At 42.2% G+C, this 19,347-nt stretch overlaps 1 protein-coding gene across 6 annotated transcripts in view; it reads right to left on the reverse strand.

Moving 5' to 3' along the window:
• The window catches only part of RSF1 (remodeling and spacing factor 1), a 115,709-nt gene that overhangs the window by 69,691 nt on the left and 26,671 nt on the right, over window positions 1-19,347 (reverse strand). For all 6 annotated transcript variants that reach the window (XR_013344815.1, XM_077807160.1, XM_077807168.1 and 3 more), the window contains exon 2: window positions 7,381-7,472. Coding sequence is in view for 5 of the 6 variants with exons in the window: in XM_077807160.1 (XP_077663286.1) it covers window positions 7,381-7,472 (92 nt within the window). In the remaining variant the exon portion in view is untranslated. The remainder of the gene's footprint in view (window positions 1-7,380; window positions 7,473-19,347) is intronic.

Below are 19,347 nucleotides of genomic sequence, written 5' to 3' on the forward strand. Positions count from 1 at the left end.
GAGCAGAGACTGCTTCATACATAGCACTAAACAGGGTATGTCTCACTGTGTTTTAAAACCCATGGCAGCAAGTCTCAGAGCCTGGGTCTACAGACTTGGGCTTGTGGGGCTCATGCTAGAGGGCCAAAAACAGCAGTGTAAACATTGTGGCTTGTAATGTAGTGTGGGTTCTGAAGCAACATCTTTTAGCTGTTTTTAGCCCCGTAGCATGAGCCCATATCTGCAGACCCAGGCTCTGAGACTTGCTGCAGTGGGTTTTATAATGCAACGTAGACGTACCCACAACGGGAATCCCAGTCTCAGTTGTGGCCTCTAGGCACTGCTACTGTAATACAAATAGTAAGTGAGACTACCATTCATTTGATGTTGTAAAATGATGTAATTACATATAAAATGCTGAGGTCCTCGGAGCACATACCTCAAACCATTTAAAATGTGTTTGAAAACATAATAAAAACAACTAACACTGACTAAATGGACCACTGAAAGTGGGTGGTGGTGGAGAACGAATATATGGGATCAACAGTGGAAAAACAGGGTTGGGATAATAAGTTTTAGATTTTTTTTAAGTGAGGGTCAAAATAATTGTCATGAGGGAGCAAGTTTCACATCCTAGGACCCATAATAGCAAAGGCACTAGTGGCCGCTTACTTATTTAAGATACAATAGTGGGATCCCTAGTAGGTATGCGGTATCTTAGTGCAAGTATCCACTACAACAAAGTTCAAGGTAGTCTCAAATATACCCAGAGACTACAATGTTAAGGACGGTCGTTTTAAAAATGGCACTGTTGTACCATGGATGCTTAAATCACTGGCTCAAAGTGCTGCTGCATCCTGAACAAATTGCAATCAACAGAAGTTCTCTTGAAAGCATTAAGGGAATTATCAATCTTCCTGATCAAGATGTTATTGTTAAATAGAGGGTGCACTCAGGGCAAAGTAAGCTTCTAAACCACATCCAGCATGTAGCTTTCGATAGAGCAGCACGGCTGAAAGTGAGCCCAAACTTCACTAGCTAACGCTGAATGAGTTGCTTCAGAAAGTGGTAACAAAAAAAAAGTACCATCTCATAAAAATGACTTCTGCTCAGCAGCAAGTTTGCCTGTTTTGAGGACAAGCTATGTTGTCCATTCTTCCAATGCATAGGCCAAAACTTAGAACAAGAGATACAACTGTTTATTGCCAACAAATGAATACATTCTACTTTATCTCTTGTATTCAACATTCTAAACATGAAGATCATTGGGGGATGCTGCATATCACAAACATTGGAGAAGACACATCAAACATCCATGACCAACTCCTATGTTTTATGTATCACTCAAACCAATGGAGGGAAGTTTCAGAAACACTGGAAATGCCTTTTAATTGCCCAAGCAACTACTCAGTGGCATCAGAGCTGTTGAAACCATTTTTCATGAACACAATGACCAAGTTTCCATAAACTAAAACCAGCAGATTATTCTTACTCCTGATAAATGCAGTCTCAACTCCAAAGAAAGCTAGAACCCAGTCTGAAGCCTTCCACAGAGGTCCTGGGTTTAAGCACATCTGGTATGCTAGAACCACTGCCTTTTCAAAAGGAGAGTTTGAAACTGGCAGGCACTTCAGCAACAGGAGTTGGTTTCTTAAGGAAGCAGCTGATTTCTGCGCATGAAAGTATGACCATACCCTACCAATCTGTAAAGCGGGTGCTGATATGGGTCTCTCCAAAATACTTCTTAAGGCCCTTACACTGGCATCTAAGTGCTACTTACTGGCACCATGCTCAAATTGCTTGCTTTAAGCAATAAACATAGGAAGGAATCAAACACACAGCTGGTGAGAGTCTCAGAGGACCACAGACATCTGGATCCCAAACCAGTGCTGGTGGAAGCAGCCTACTGGAAACCTGTAGATTTCACAGTCAAAGGGTCCAGAGAGACTACAGATGAGTCGCATCATATGTGCATTTAATTTACACGAATTCAACTATACGCGCTCGGCAAAAAAAAAGAAAAACAACAAGATACCTGTAAATAGTGCGGGCGATTCCGCCCACCATTCCACTCAATGAGCGTATGCCCCGGAGTGAGCATGAGATGGGAGACGTGCATCTGCTGTTCCCTCAGACGGTCTCCGTTCCCACGTGCCTCTCATAGTGTGAGCATCTCGTCGCACTGAGTGTGATTCTAGTGTTTTAAAGATACTGTACGTATTTTTCGTACAACATGGCCCCGAAACGCAAGCCAACTACTTCCTCTGGTGCTCAACCAAAGAGACAGCAATCTGTTCCAATGCTGGAGGAAAAACAGGCTGTGTTGGACTTACTGAGAGACGATATGTCTGTCTCCAATGTGGCGCGTAAATATGGCCGCAATGAATCTAGCATCCGTGCCATCAAGATTCGAGAGAGAGAAATTCATCAAGCCGTGGCATCAAGTGCTCCAGTAACTGCTAAGGTGATGAGACAGGTGCATGATAAGACTTTAGCGAAGACTGAAAAGGCATTAAACTTATGGCTGGAAGACATGAACCGTAAACGTGTGCCTATTGATGGCAACACATGCAAGAAAAGGCTCTTAGCCTCTATGCGCTGTTCAAACCTCCCGCCGAAGAGGGACAGCCTTCTGATGAGAAGGAATTCAAAGCCAGCCAAGGCTGGCTTAACAGTTTTAGGAACCGCTTCAACCTCAAAAACGTGCAGACTACTGGTGAAACTGCATCTGCCAATGAAGAGGCAGTAAAAGCCTACCCCAAACAATTAAAGAAAATCATAGAAGAAAAGGGCTATCTTCCGGAGCAAGTTTTTAATGCTGACAAGAGTGGGCTCTTCTGGAAAAAAATGCCCATCTGCACTTTCACTTCAAAATCAGAAAGACAAGCCCCTGGCGCCAAAGCAGCTAAAGACCGTGTGACTCTGTTGTTTTGTGGCAATGCGGCTGGGCATTTAATAAAGCTGGCCTTGCTCTACAGGGCTGCAAATACCCGTGCCTTAAAAGGCAAGAACAAAAATTTCCTGCCTGTGTTCTGGCAATCAAATAAAAAGGTTTGGGTGACGGCAGCATTATTTATGGATTGGTTCCACAAGCGTTTCATTCCGGAGGTCAAGGTGTACCTAGAAGAGAAAGGACTTGACTTTAAAGTGTTGCTGATTGTAGACAATGCTCCTCGTCACCCTGTGGCACTCTGGTTTGCGCATAACGACTTGGAAGTAGTCTTTCTCCCCCCCAATACCACCTCATCCTCCAACCTCTCAATAAGGCATGATTCGCTGTTTCAAGGCCACGTACACGATCTCTCACGGATATTCTCACGGATACGTAGCACTATGGATGCTGATTTCAATCTTAATGTGATGGAGTGTTGGAAGTCCCTCAACATTGCCGATTGCATCACTTATATTAAACAGGCAAGGGATGCAATCAAGCCTGAAACAGTCAATGCACGTTGGAAAAACCTATGGAAAGAATGTGTGAATGACTTTAAGCATTTCCCGACAATTGACAAAGAAATGAAACACATTGTTCAGGTGGCCAGGCAAGTGGGTAGTGATGGCTTCGTCGACATCCTTGAGGAAGAAATTGAAGAATTAATTGAGAGCCATAGAGAAACACTGACTAACGAAGAGTTAGAGGAACTGATAAAATTGTCTACAGAAGACGAGGATGACGACGACGAACAGGACAAGCCAGAAAGTTGGAATCTTCATAAATTTGCTGAAGTGTTCTAAGCTGCGAAAAACTTGAATGATTTAATTTCTGAATACGATCCCTCTATGGAAGGAAGCCTCAAAAAAAAAAAAATCACACGTAGTATTACGGACAATTTGAGACCATATCAAGAAATGTTTGAGCAGCTCAAGAGACAACAGCGACAGTTACCGACCACCATGTTTTTCAAGGAAAAACAACCAGCAGCAGATGAGCCTACGCAATCAACTTCTCGAACTGAACCAGAGCCAACCACTTCGTCTACGAATTGCTCTCCATCACCCAAGCTCTCCGTCACCTCCGTCTCCTGAATCGACATCAAGGCCTGACGACCCCCTGTAATTACCCCCCTGTAATTAAAAATACAGTACTGTAAAATTACATTTTTCATATGTACTCTTTATTATATACTGTACATTACTGTAAACATTATACATTTTACTGTACAGGGTTGTATACACAAAACCATGTACAGTATACTGTATTTTATGGGCAATTTAAGGGATTTTCAAGAGTAATTTTGACTATACGTGAATTTTCACCTTACGCACTGACTTTAGAACCTAACCGCCGCGTAAGATGCGACTCCACAATAGTCCAAAGCCAATAAATCTTAACTGCATAAGAATGTAAAAAACTTTTGAGAGTGATCAAATGAAGGAAGTACTCATGGGACAAAACAGTCTGCATTAATCAGACTGTGCACTTCCCAAAAGGGCTAAGCAGTCTATATCGGAGGACAAACAATGTGTCTTTGCCTAAGCCAGAACCTTCTGTATGACCACATGAGAGCCCTGCATAGACAACACCAATGAGACTGCAGAAACACACCAAGTATCTTCTCTTCAGTAAGTGTCCCAATTACTTCCATTTGAACAGATCACTGTTAGCAAGGGGGACAGAAAAGAATCAACCATCTGCCATTCAGTAATTTGTGGTCTACGTGTAAAGTGTTATATATTAAAAATTTCAGCAAAATTGAAAAATAAAGCACTGCTAATAGTTACAGCCACTTTAAAGTTGCAATGCAAGCTTAAAAAACAGGCCTTATGACTGGACGCTGTGCCTGGTGTTGCAATGCAAGCTCTGTTCTCCTCCTGACTTAATTACTGTTGCTTGTTACAGGAATCCAGAAGTGTAAAAGTGAACAAAGCAGGATTGTCTGGCTTTATGGACTCTCTCCTCAGGCCCTATGTTACCAGCATGCCCAGCCATCTTCGAGACACCACTGACTTCCTGAGGAAACTACAATCCATTGGTGATCTTCCAGAAAACACAATCCTAGCCACTATGGATGTAGAAGCTCTCTACACAAACATTCCACACAAAGATGGACTACAAGCTGTCAGGAACAGTATCCCCGATAATGTCACGGCAAACCTGGTAGCTGAGCTTTGTGACTTTGTCCTCACCCACAGCTATTTCAGATTTGGGGACGATTTATACCTTCAAGTCAGCGGCACTGCTATGGGTACCCGCATGGCCCCACAGTATGCCAACATTTTTATGGCTGACTTAGAACAGCACTTCCTCAGCTCCTGTCCCCTAGCACTGCTATTCTACTTGAGCTACATTGATGACATCATTATCTGGACCCATGGGAAGGAGGCCCTTGACAAATTCCACCAGGATTTCAACAATTTCTACCTCACCATCAACCTCAGCCTGGACCAGTCCACACAAGAGATCCACTTCCTGGACACTACAGTGCAAATAAGTGATGGTCACATAACCACCACCCTATACCAGAAACCTACTGACCACTAAACTTACCTACATGCCTCCAGCTTTCATCAAGACCACATCACACGATCCATTGTCTACAGCCAAGCCCTCAGACACAACCGGATTTGCTCCAATCCCTCAGACAGAGACCAACACCTACAGGATCTCTATCAAGCATTCATAAAACTACAGTACCCACCTAGGGAAGTGAAGAAACAGATTTACAGAGCCAGAAGTCCCAGAAGTCACCTACTACAGGACAGGCCCAACAAAGGAAGTAACAGAACGCCACTACCATCACCTACAGCCCCCAACTAAAACCTCTCCAGCACAACATCAAGGATCTACAACCCATCCTGATGGACGATCCCTCACTCTCACAGACCTTGGGAGACAAGCCAGTCCTCGCTTACAGACAGCCCCCCAACCTGAAGCAAATACTCACCAGCAACTAAACACCACACAACAGAAACACTAACTCAGGAACTAGCCCTTGCAACAAACCCCATTGCCAACTCTGTCTGCATATCTATTCAAGGGACACCATCATAGGACCGAACCACATCAGCCACACCATCAAGGGCTCGTTCACCTGCACATCTACTAATGGGATATATGCCATCATGTGCCAGCAATGCCCCTCTGCCATGTAAACTGGCCAAACCAGACAGAGTCCACAAAAAATAATAAATGGACACAAATCAGATATCAAGAATTGTAACATTCAAAAGTCAGTAGGAGACCACTTCAATCTCCCTGGACATTAAATAACAGACTTAAAAGTCGCCATTCTTCCACACACAAAAAAAAAACCCCAAACAGACTTCAATGAGAAAATGCAGAACTGGATTTGCAAACTTGACACCATCAAATTAGGCCTGAATAAAGACTGGGAGTGGCTGGGTCACTAGAAAAAATAATTTTCCCTCTGTTGATACTCACCCCTTCTTGTCAACAGTTGGGAATGGGCCACATCCACCCTGATTGAATTGGCCTCATTTGCACTGACCCCCCACTTAGTAACGCAACTCCCATCTTTTCATGTGCTGTGTATTAATACCTGCCTATTTTTTTTCTCTCCATGCATCTGATGAAGTGGGTTATATCCCACAAAAGCTTATGCCCAAATAAATTTGTTAAATAAATTTCTCTAAGGTGCCACAAGGACTCCTCATTGTTTTTGCTGATAGAGACTAACACGGCTACCCCTCTGAAACAAAGCACTCAGTGACAGCCAACCAAACTACTAAAACAACAAGGGAATAACCAAAGTTCAAATTGAAGTAATCCTGATTAGCACAATGCTTTATTAACAAAACATGGACCTTTCAGTCTCTGCAAATTCTCTGGAGCAAGGACTATGTCTTATATATGTTCACACATTGACAGAGCACCTTATAACATTACGTAAGTGATTTATAATTCCAATATAGAACCACCTCGGAGTCAGAGCAAAGGAATGGTGTACCACTATTGATGCATAACTACAATTTTTTCCCAAGTTATGCAATTCTGGGTACTCTGATAGCATAATCACAGTGTCCTTATTTATCAATAAGCACACAGCATACAAATCTCTGTATGGTTGTCAGCTAAAGTACATGGATTTACATCACAGAATTACTGATAAACTACTGTATCATTAATATGGAAATCTCTCTGCTCTGACTGGCCACTATAATTCTTATACTCCAATCTGCTCCTGTCTTGCACATGCTATAGAACTTGCAGGTTTGCAGCCTTCTAGATGCAGAAGTTGGTATCTAGTTTCAGAAATTTGTGCGCAGACCCAGGCAGGATGAAAGTTAGTTAAACTAGAACCTTAAGCAACTCCGTCTGGGCACGCACACACAGATTTTGACTACAGCACAAGGTTCACTAAAATTCATACTAGGGATTTCTGACATAAGATTTCATCAGATCCCAGCATTTCAGAGTAACAGAACAGACATTTACTGTACCTTGATCAAGTATTTTTCCCATCTGTCTGCTGTGACAGACTTCCCAATCTTCCTCATCAGTTTCAAGTGAAGTTCTATCAACTCTTTTGGAACTGCAGTATTAAAAGGGGGGAAGAGGGAGAGCAAATGTTAAAAATAACCAACATACATAAATCTTAATACTAAATATTATAAAGGTATTGAGATGAAGCCATACATTGAGAATTTTTAAAAGTGCATAACAACTTGAAAACACTAACAAGAGTTCCACAACTAAAAACAAAGCAAGATCTAAAATAAATGAAATAGGTTTGCATTTAGATTTAAAATAAAGACATCTATCCAAAGCTTCAGTTACCTTAATACATCATTGAAAATACAACAATATCCCAGGAGGATTAAAATACTCATTTTACAGGAAATGCACCAGCTAGACAACTACAGAAACTAATTGCCACCCTTTCATCATTGTGAGAAACACAGACTCTCCAAAAACCCTATCAAACAGGTGTCTTTTGCTGCATGCCTGGAAGGTCACCAAATTGGAGCTATTCTGGACCAAGTGGGGTGGCTCCAAGTTCTTGAGACTCCGAACACTCAAAGAGAACAATCTGCCCTCCACCTCACCCTCTTTCATAGTGCAGGCCATCCAGCTTGCATGCCCCTGCTGACTGCAGCTGTGGCAATGTGGCACAGGATCTAGGGTTTCTAAACCTCAGCTGTGCTGAAAGCTTAATGAGTGAGAGAGGTTTACTATTATTTCATCATTGACAAAGAATTGCTTTGCTGCTCATTAAAGAAGAGGTTACTCACCTTGTGCAGTAATTGTGGCTCTTTGAGATGTGTGTCCCTATGTGTTCTCCACTTTAGGTATCTTCACATTTCTGCGCCTCAGATTGGAGATTTTTGGTAGCAGTGTCTGTTTGGCCCTTGCACTGTGCTCTGTTGCTGTATAGCGCTGCATGGGCAAACCACCCTCAGTTCCTTCTTTACTGCAGCTCATATATAAGAGCTTCAAAGCAGACAAGAGCAGGGTGGGTAGTGGAGCACTCATAAGGAGACACATCTTGAAGAAGCTCAGTTACAACACAAGATGAGTAACCTCTTCTTCAATTCATGTCCCTATGGGTGTTCCACTCTAGGTGACTCTATAGCAGTGTCCCTGATGGAAGGGTGGGGCATCGGAGCGGAGTCCAATATTGATGATAATACAGTCAAACCAAGTGTCACATCAGATGCTGAATCACGAGTGATTGCATAAAACTTGACAAACGTATGAGTAGATGCCCAAGTCGCTGCTCTGCATATTTCTGTGATTGGAACATTATTGAGGAAGGATAGAAGTTGACAGAGATCTTGTAGAGTGCGTTCAGGCTCTCAAAGGGGGCTGTAAGTCATGCGTGCAATTGCAGTAGTTAATGCATTCCGACATCCATCTAGAGAGCCTTTGCATAGTTATCAGGGATCCCTTAGATCTGTCTGCGATGGAGAGCAATAGTCTTGGAGATTTTCTGAAAGGCTTAGTCCCTTCCAAATAGAAGGCTAACACTCTCCTGACATCAAGTGTGTGCAGTGTTGCCTCCCTTTTATCCCGGTGTAGTTTAGGAAAGAATGCTGGAAGGTGAGTAAGTTGATTACGTGGAAGGCTGAAGGTATTTTGGTAGGAATTTGGGGTGTGGCCGCAATGTGGCCTTGTCCTTGAAGAAAATTGTAAAGGGAGAGGATATACCATTAGAGCCCCCTCTCTCCTCCACTCTCCGAGCAGATGTGATAGCCATGAGGAATGCAGTTTTCACAGAGAGGTGTAGAAGTGAGCAAGTGGCCATAGGCTAAAAGGGTGACCTTATCAGACAGTTTAAGACAAGATTAAGGTCCCATACTGGTGTAAGATCTCTGATTCAAAGGTAGAGGTTACCCATACCTTTTAAGAAATCTTTTCATTGTAGGATGAGCAAACACCGAATAATTGGTATGGTTGTGTTTTGGCATGAGGGCTTGATAGTTAGCGATCTTAAATTCTAGAGTGGATAAGGAATATGATTTACATCCAAATAAATCCAGTCATTTCCAGTCCTTATTGGTGTCATTTTAGCGTGGTGCTGTCTGCCATGTTCATTAACTGCATCAATGACTAGTGAATTAGGGGATGGATGAAAAAAATAAAAAAAAGTCTCCATCTTTATAGGACACAATATTTTTGTCTACCCTTCTGCACGTTGGAGGTATTGTGGGTGGTGTCTGCCATATAGTTTTCACCCAATCAAGCAGTGCCTCATTGATGGGGAATGCAATATTTGCTGATTATGTCAAACAGTTTGCACTGTGATTATGACTTCATTAAGCAGGATTCGCAGGAAATCTGCTACCCTATTAAAGAGGTCTTGAAATTGCTTGAAGTGGTCTGTTGTAGTTGGTGTGGCCACCTTATCAGGAGATGAAGAAGAAATGTTGGTCACCTGAGTGGCTTCCTTGTCTAGTCTCTCCTCCTGTTCCTCAAAGGTCTCCTCTTGAGGATCAGGTGGTCTGGCTATTGAAGCTAAAGGAGACTGTTTTCCTCTAGCTCTCTGGACGACTAGTACTAGAGTTCCTCAAAAACTGTTGTCTATATGCCACCTGTGGGTCCCAATATGGCCATTGAGGTGGTGAGAGAGGGCATGGGTGGAAGCATCCAAGGGTGTCCATACCAACTGGGTGGGTCTCTTCTACTCTGCGGATAGATTGAAGATACATGACTTTCCACCCAGCTAGCTCCCTGGTGCTGTAATGGAGAACCTTGGAATGACACTGAGTATAGGTCATCCCCATCATCTTCCTCATCATCACTTGACAGGTGAAGCAGTCATGGAAGGTTGAGTAGAATGTCTTGGTACTGCATGAAAGTCCAGGGACCTAGGCATAACCCATACCATGGTTATGTCAGTGCCTAGTAAGGGTGATTCAGGTATCTGAGACCATCAAGTCTTTGGGGAACCAAAATTCCTGTGGTACTGGAATAGCCATCAGCACCCGCTGAGGTCAGTTGAGTAGGTGCCATTGAAGTGGAGAGAGCTGTTGGTACCAGAGGCTCTCTGCACTGTGAGAATGGCCACCAGGTGTCGCCACAACCTTTTGTGATGCTGGTGTATGCAGTACTGATTGTCTAGAAGACTCCTTCGTTTCCATTTTAGAGCAGCTGGGTCAGCCTTCATCACTCCTTTCTCCCAACAGTACCATTCTGCCTGAGCCACCCTCTTAGGGCCTTTGGGCTTATCCATGGTACTGGTAAAGGAGGATCTTGCAACCTCATAGGTACCTGGTCGAGGGTCAGTTAGTAGAGGTTATCGACTGTGCCAGGGACCTCTTTCTCTTGGCCAATTCCCTGTTCAGGAACTTGTGGCCTGTTTTTTCAAGACTTTCTGAGAGGAATCTGAGGATTTCGTCTTTGAAGTCACTAGAGAGTGTTGATCCGACGATGTAGACGGGATCAGTCTTGACAGGGACTGCTGTCCGGAGTGCATCCCGGGCCAACGGTTGGAGGCTGGTCAGAGTGAGCTTTCCATCATGAGCAGTCTTAATTTTAGTTCATGGCTCTTTCTGGTTCCAAATTTTACTTTGAGACACTTCTGGAAGCATGTGTGCCTCTCCAGGGCAGCAAATGCAGCAGAAATGACTGTCGCTGACAGAAATGGCTTCCCGACATGAGAGGCAGCAGTTAAACCTGGGCATACCCTTTTCAAGGGTTACTTCCCAAAAAGGAAGAGCTAGGGAAATCTAATTTATACTAAGGAGATAACTATTCTACAAGCGAAATAAAATATATATTTATATATTTAAAAAAAGAAAAAGAAAAGAAGGAAGTACTAACATTAACTGAAGCTCTATTACTACTAAGGAAAAATTATTAAGAAAAACACTGGGTAGAATCTCTTTTAAGGGGCTCTGCTAAGGCTCAGTTTCAGGCCAACGGCAGTTGAGAAAGAACTGAGGGAGGTTTGCCCACATAGCACTATATAGCAACAGAGCACAGCACGAGATGGGGAGAGCGCATGTGAGGGCCAAACGGACACTGCTACCAAAAATTTCAGATCTGAGGTGCAGGGACATGAAGACTCCTAGAGTGGTCCACCTATGGGGACACTACTACTTTATAAATCATCTGTGATTTATATATCAACCTGGCACCATCACACGGCAAAACCCCTGTGCATCATCATTTTAATAAGCTATAGACAATTCAGACCATCCATTATTATAATATAATTGACTATTAGTAATGCAATGCCACAGGACCCTCAAACTAACCCTTATTTATTTATGTATTCAGGAGATTCCATAAAATTAGTGATTTATTGTCCAAGAACCACAAGGATCAACTTTTTTTTTTTAAATACATGTGATCATCTATTGTTTACTTGTAATAATTTGGTTGTACACAACGTTACAGTGTATTTTCTAAAAGCATTTTGCGCTAGTCACTTCAAAACACATGCACACAGGCCTGGTCTACACTACAAAACTGAGTTGGCTTAACCATATCACTGGAGGGTGTCAAAAATCCACACTCTTGATCAGCTTAGTTAAGCCGACCTAACCTCCAGTGTAGACAGAACTAAGTCAACAGAAGAATTCTTCCACTGACCTACCTACCTCTTGGGGAAGTGGATTACCTATGCCAATAGGAGACTCCCTCCTGTCAGTGTGGGTAGCGTCCACACTGAAATGCTACAGTGGGGCCGTTGTAACATTTTAAGTGTAGATATACCCTTGCTAATTTTAACAGCCGTAAATGTACAAAATGAGAGATTTTATGATTTTGCCTGATGTTTTCTTACACAGGCTACATTTAACAAGAGTACTGCTTACTCGCTCCAACTGCACTTTGTCTACACTGCTTCTTTTATTGACATATTGTTTCTTCCCTTGTTGTTCCTTGTTGTATTGTCATTTATCCAAGACTTACATTATGGAGTTAATTTCTTCACCATTTCACTTATATTCTTCAACTAGCTAATAAGAGTCTTTAAACCAAATGCCTTGATATTCAGGTTAATACAAAGGAGTTCAAAATATGTAGTTTGTGTGAAAGTTTTATTGCAATGGCACTAGATCAGTTACATAACTTATAGCCAGTTTAGTATAGAGAGGTCCCACATTAGACGTACAAAATCACCTGTTTTGGGGGAAAATATCTGCTTTAAATATAGACAACTGAGAGTATCAAGATTATCTCTAGCATTTATTGATTTTTTTGTCCATTTATAGTTTGCCTTTATTTATCTTAATTTTGAATCGTCAGGAACTGCTCCCATTTGGTTTTCTTGGAAGAGCTAGTCCATGTCACTGTAGTGCCTGAACACCCGTTTTAGAACAAACAAATACAATCTCAGGAATCAATTCTGCTAGGTGCCAAGCACTATTGGCCTGATCCACTAAAATAATATTTTAGCACAAACCACTTTAAGCATGTGAACAAGTTCCACAGAAATCAACTCGACTATCCATTTGATTAAAGCTGAGAATGTGCTTAGGTGTTCTGCTGGATCAGACCAGAGAGTGCCGCACTTTTCAGGATCAAGCACTTAGTTCTTCTATCAGTCTATTCTCCAGGCAGAGAGAATGTGTGTGCATTTAAAAAAAACAAACAAAAACAGTTACTGTAGGACAGTTAGCTTGGAGAAGTGTCTCACATTTTTTCTGAATGCTGAAAGTCATGGTCACTCTGAACAGCCCTTGTTGAGGAGTCAGCTCTTTGAGGAAACAGGGCTGAATTATAAAGCTCCAAAAGTTACAGAAGTAACTGGAAAGCCATTTCTTAGCATGCTCAGTGGGCATCCGCTACTATTTTAAAATAACCTGTTGATATCCTGCCATTTTTGTGACATCTCAATGTTTAATGTCCTGGGTCAGCAGGCCCAGGAGCTGCAAGACATATTGATGCAGTTCTTACTTTACATAGACTTCACAACACATTTAAAATCCATTCTTAATTTATTCATCATTCTCACAGAACTGCATTCAAAAACCATGCTAATATGAATGGCTGAACCAGAAAGCAAGAAGGCCAGAGGTAAGTTGGTTTTGAAAATTTACCTTGTACATTCCCAGATCCTTACACTATTCCTGGAGCATCCTAAACTACTAGGTGGATCTCTGAGGTGGTAAATGAGGGACCCCCATACATGGTATGGGCTGCTCTGAACGTATTGAATAAGCAGCCATGGACCTACGGTTGCGAGTTAGACTAACTTCCTGTCCACATTTTTTTAAAAAAAAGCTTACAGTTATGGAAACAACTTATCTGAAGAGTCCATCTCCATTAAGAGATGGCAACACTGGTTCCCACATGCATCATAAGGTACGAGAGCCTCAATCCTAATCATCTACAGTACCGGTGATAAAATGTATGAACTGCACAGATAATTCATGGGGGGATAGAGGGGAATAGGGTGTGTGTGCGCACGCGAGCGCATTACTGCATATTTTCAACTGTGAGCCATAGTTTGTATGTTTGGGGATGGGAAGGACAGGAATGAAGAGCATTTCATGGAGATACAATAAGTTAGTATCTTCACAGAATCTGGACTCATTGCACAAAGGAGTACACAAGGCCCTTATGATAGTTAAACTTTATAAAGCCCCATATTTTGATGTTTTTCCAATAATGTTTTATAATGTACTTAGACTGCATATTTATAGCAGACAATCTACATATAACTTTTGTAAAGCTTTTCTTCTAAAAAATTATGCCAAAAGGCCAAATACATTAGTACAATAGTGCCAAAGTGGAGTCACTGTGTTTAAATATTAGTGTCCAACTCAGATTCAATGACAGCAAGGTGGATTAAAGTAGCATCCTGGGCTGTATGGGATCTGAGTTTAACAGGGTGTCTATGTGGCAATTGAAGGTGTGATTTCACGTTGGGTAGGCATACCTGCAAAAACATTAATCTAGTTAGCACAAGTAAAGTTACCAGTCAAGACATGGCACCACAGGATGGTCCTCCTGTTATACTGCACGGCTAGCTAACATGGGAGCCCATGCCGCTGCATCTTCACTGTTGGTTTTAGCTGTGCTAGCTATATAAAGCTGGCATGGGTATGCCTATCCAACACCTGAAAGGTGCCAGACGTACCTGCTGGGGCAGGCTGGGCTGACTCACTAGAGAGAAAAATCAAGGAGTCAAGAGTGGGAAGACAAGTGTGTGTCTAGTAGGTTGGAAGAAGAGTCTGTTTAGGGGGAGAGAGGACACAGGCTACATGGTAAAATTCTAGGGGTGTCTGAAATTTGTGGGATCCAGCTATCTTCAAACTTACTCCTTTCTTGACCAGTATATGAGAGTCATTCTGCCCTGTTCAGATACAGAGGGGTACAAATAATTACCATTTTAAAAATGCTTCTGTAACTCCACATTTAACACTGTCAGAGGATTGAAAGTAAGATGGCTTGAACTAATGTTTTTATTCCTTCACAACAAGTGTTTTCTTCTCTGTATTTCTTATGGAGCACAACCCAACAAGGCTCTGCATCATTTACTTTCATTGTTTGTGGACCAGCATCTGAGGAGATAAGCTCTGCTCTAAGAACAGTGTAGTAATTTTGTTCTCTGATAGCTCACTCTGCAGCAAAAGAAAGGGAACCAAATATAATCAATCTTACAAGAAACAGCCTGTACATAAAGTTTTGGCCATAGTGTGCTAGATTAAAACCAAAATTAAAATCTGAATGACATTCCCCACCACGTTATACCACTTAAGATAAATCAAATTTGAACAGTCCTCTAGATTCTGAACTAAGAGAAAGCCATCTCGGAGCACAGCCGGTTAAAATAAGCTTAACGGGTTAGGAAGTAACCATAGGACTCTAGCCACTGTGCTAGCAAAACTTGGAATACCACACATGGTATGTTAAAGGAAGAGTGTTAGGGGGCTTATTCCTTCACCCACTTACTTCTCTGGTCCTTCTGGCATCAACAGAGAGCAACAATACCCAAAATCCAAAGGTGCAAACAATTCGGTGTCCAGTTTCCTTCCTTAGTATCCTCCTTCCCAGCTCTGACACCACAGAGCCTTACACTTGTGTCCCTGTTCCCATTCCTGCCCTTAGCAAAATATGATTCCAATTTCCCCACCCCCATTCCCTGTTCCCATCTCCTCCACCCACACACCCACCAAAGCAACAATCTGATCCCCCAGAGCCACCCCTAGGCTCAGTGCTCCCATCAAAGAGACTTATTTAACTTACAATTTCATTATGCTGTCTGCTAAGCTATTCTGAGATGACTAAGGGCAGATCTGATAAAAGTCTACAAAGTCATGAATGGTATGGAGACAGTGAATAGAAAATTGTTATTTACCCCTTCACATAACACCACAATAAGTAAGGATCACCTGATTAATTGTCAGCAACTTTAAAAAAACATAAGGAAGTACTTCTTCACACAACACAGTCAACGTGTTAAACTCATTGCCAGGGGATGCTGAGAAGGCCAAGAGTATAAATGGGGTCACAAAAGAATTAGATAAGTTCACGGAGAATCATGAATGGCTATTAGCCGAGATGATAGGGGTGCAACCCCATGCCCCAGATGTCCCTAAACCTCCAATTGCGAGGAGCTGGGACTTGACGACAGGAGATGGATGACTCAAAATTTCCCTGCTCTGTTCATTCCCTCTGAGGCATCTAGCACTGGCCATAGTCAGACAGAATACTGGCCTAGATGGACCATTGGTCTGACCCAGTATCACCATTCTTACATAGACTAGCAATTATTTTTTTGGACAAGCACGGTAGAACTTGCAAGGCCTTACAACCAACTTGACGCCATTTCTCCAGTTGTCTGACGGACAAAATGCAATAACTTTTGAATGCTGCATCTCATCAATTCCACAATTTCAGAGGCATCAATGGAGAGAACCCTACTTTTTTTTATTTTCCCAAATCAAAAAAGGGGAAAGTGGGGGACACAGAGCCCATGCCATCTATATAGCAGAGCAATAACTTCATGCACCTCAGCAACTGTCTATACATCAAAGAACTGGCTGACACCCCATCTCATCTCTGCCCATCGTCTCAGAGTTTAACATGCTGACACCCTGAATGACTTAGCTCCCAGATAGAAGGGATAGAAATAATAATTGGGGGTGGGAGTGTGCATAGAGAGCCCATGGCATGTGGGAGAGAATGGGGGGATCCTGCTATAGGGGTGGGAGAACACAGATCCTCTGGTTTGGGGGAGGAGTACACAAGGGGGGGAAAATGGGGGCACACAGCCCTGGCATGGGGAAGGGAAGATGGGGATCCTGATATGGAAGATGGGGGTCACACAGAACCCCAGGCAGGGGGGCTAATGGGAGACATCCTGGAATGGAGGGAGAAAGAGGGAATGGGAGCCACAAAGCCCTGGCATGGGAGAATGGGGAACCCTAATATGTGGGGAGGGTGGAATAGGGGCACACAGCCCTGGAATAAGGGAAGGGTGGGGAGGTTGCAGCGAGTTCTTGAAATAGAATGGGATGGAAAGATTGCACACAAGGAGTTTGTGGAGAACAGAGGGATGCAAAGAAACCCTGGTGTATGCAATGTGCTTGGCTTAAAGAAGCAACAAAGAATGTAACCTTCAAATTAACTGTAGTGCCCCACTACGTACTAGGCCCCTTCCAAACATGCAAAAGCAGCAGCTCTCGCTCCAAGGAGCTCACAATCTAAGCTCACATCTTCTGGCTGAGCCACTCTATACTACCTCCAAGTTGTTTGTCCATAAACAAATTGTACAAGAAATGAAAGAACTGCAACAGCCCAGGCTTCCAAGTGAACATAAAAGAACAAGCAAAAAAGCTGTAATTAGATGGAAGATTCAGACAGATGGAACAGAGTTGCCTACCAGCACTTAAAGATCCTTTTTTGTTCCTAGAAAGATCTTGACATGCATTTAAAAAACTAAACAAAATACCATAGGCACAATTGAGTAACACATTCCTGTAACTATTTCAATTGTTAAAAACACCTGTCAGAAAACACTTGGCTTGTCTAGAGTCTCTAGCATATATTCATTTATAGTCATATTATTTAATATTGATATGGGTATTTTGCTCTTGGGATGCAATGGACTGGGACTCAGAAGCCCTGGGTTCTATTCCCTGCTCTGCCACTGGCTTACTGGGTGACTTGGCAACTTACTTCACGTCTGTGCCTCTACTTCCCCATCTGTAAAACTGGAACAGAGTCACTTTGAGAGGTCATCTAGTCCAGCCCTCTGTGCTGAGGCAGGATTAAGTATACCTAGACCATCTCTGAGAGGTATTTTCCAAGCCTGTTCTTAAGAACCTTCAGTTATGTGGATTGCACAACCTCCCTACATAATCTGTTCCAGTTCTTAACCATCCTTATAGTTAGAATATTTTTCTAATATCTAAATCTCCCTTGCTGCAAACTAAGCAATTTACTTAATGACCAACTTTTTCAGTGGACGTGGAAAACCACTGATCAAATATGTTAAGGGCAGTTACAAAAAGGATGGTAAAGACTTATCAGGTTCCCCCCCCAGTCTTCTTTTCTCAAGACTGGACATGCTCAGCTTTTTATAACCTTTCCTCACAGGTCAGGTCTTCTAACTTTTACCATTTTTGTTTCTCTCCTCTGGAACTCTAATTAGTCCACAACTTTCCTGAAGTGTGCCCAGAATTGGACCCAGTACTCCAGCTGAGGCCACACCAGTGCAGAGTACAGCAGGACAATTACCTCCTGTGTTTGACATACAACACTCCTGTTAATACATCCCACAATAATATTTGCCTTTTCCGCAAATGCATCACATTGAATATCAGGCAATCTGTGATCTACTAGAACCTCCAGATCCTTTTCTGCAGTACTACTGCCTAAACAATTGTTCCCCTTTTTGTATTTGTGCATTTGATTTTTCCTTTCAAGCTGTAGTACTTTGCACTTATCTTTATTGAATTTTATCTTATGGATTTCAGACCAATTCTCAAATTTATCAAGATCATTTTGAATGCTAACCCTGTCCTCCAAAGTTAGATGTCATCTGCAAATTTTATAAACGTACTCTCTCCTCCATCACCCAATACGTTAATGAAAATAGTGAATACCAGACCCAGGAAAGACCCCCACAGGACATGTCCTCCGAATTTGATAGTGACACATTGATAATTACTCTGGGTATAGTTTTTCAACCAATTATGCACCCACCTTATATTAATTTCACCATCAAATTTGCCTGGTTCGCTTATGAGAATGTCTCGTGCGACTGTGTCAAAAGCCTTACAAGTCAAGGTAAATCACGTCTACTGATTCCCCCATCCACTAGATCAGTTACCCTGTCAAAGAAGGAAATTAGGTGGGTTTGGCATGATTCGTTCTTGACAAATCTATTTTGGCTAGAACCTGATTTTCCTGTAGGTGCTTACAAATTGATTAATAATTTGTACCAGTATATTTCAGGGTATTGAAGTTAAGATGACTGGTCTATAATCCCCAGGACCTCCTTTCGCTCCTTTTTAAAGACGGATATTATGTTTGTCCTTCTCCGATCCTCTGGATCATCACCCATCCTCCATGAATTCTACAAGATAATTGCTAATGTTTCAGAAATTGCTTCAGCAAATTCTTTAGGTAATTTAGGATGAATTTCAGCTGGCCCTGCTGACTTGAAAACACCTTATCTAAATATTCTTTAACCTGTTCTTTCCCTGTATTGTTAATATGCTGTTAAGTATTGGGTCACAATTAACAGTTGCCCTCACAATTAATTACACTTATCGCCTTTATAAAGTGCTTTAATATCTACTGATAAAAGTGCTATCTAGGAGCTGGGTATTAGAATCCTTGTCATCTTATTTGGGCCCAACAGTCTTAACCATCAGATATTTTTTCCAAAGTTTGAAACATATCCCAAGGCCACCCCAATTACCCTTGGTTTTTGTTCCATGCGTTTGGAAATATGACAACCATATTTAAACATCCTTTAAATGCCCAAGAATAAGTTATCACTT

Source organism: Eretmochelys imbricata, chromosome 1 (assembly GCF_965152235.1).
Source record: "Eretmochelys imbricata isolate rEreImb1 chromosome 1, rEreImb1.hap1, whole genome shotgun sequence".
NCBI lineage: Eukaryota > Metazoa > Chordata > Testudines > Cheloniidae > Eretmochelys > Eretmochelys imbricata.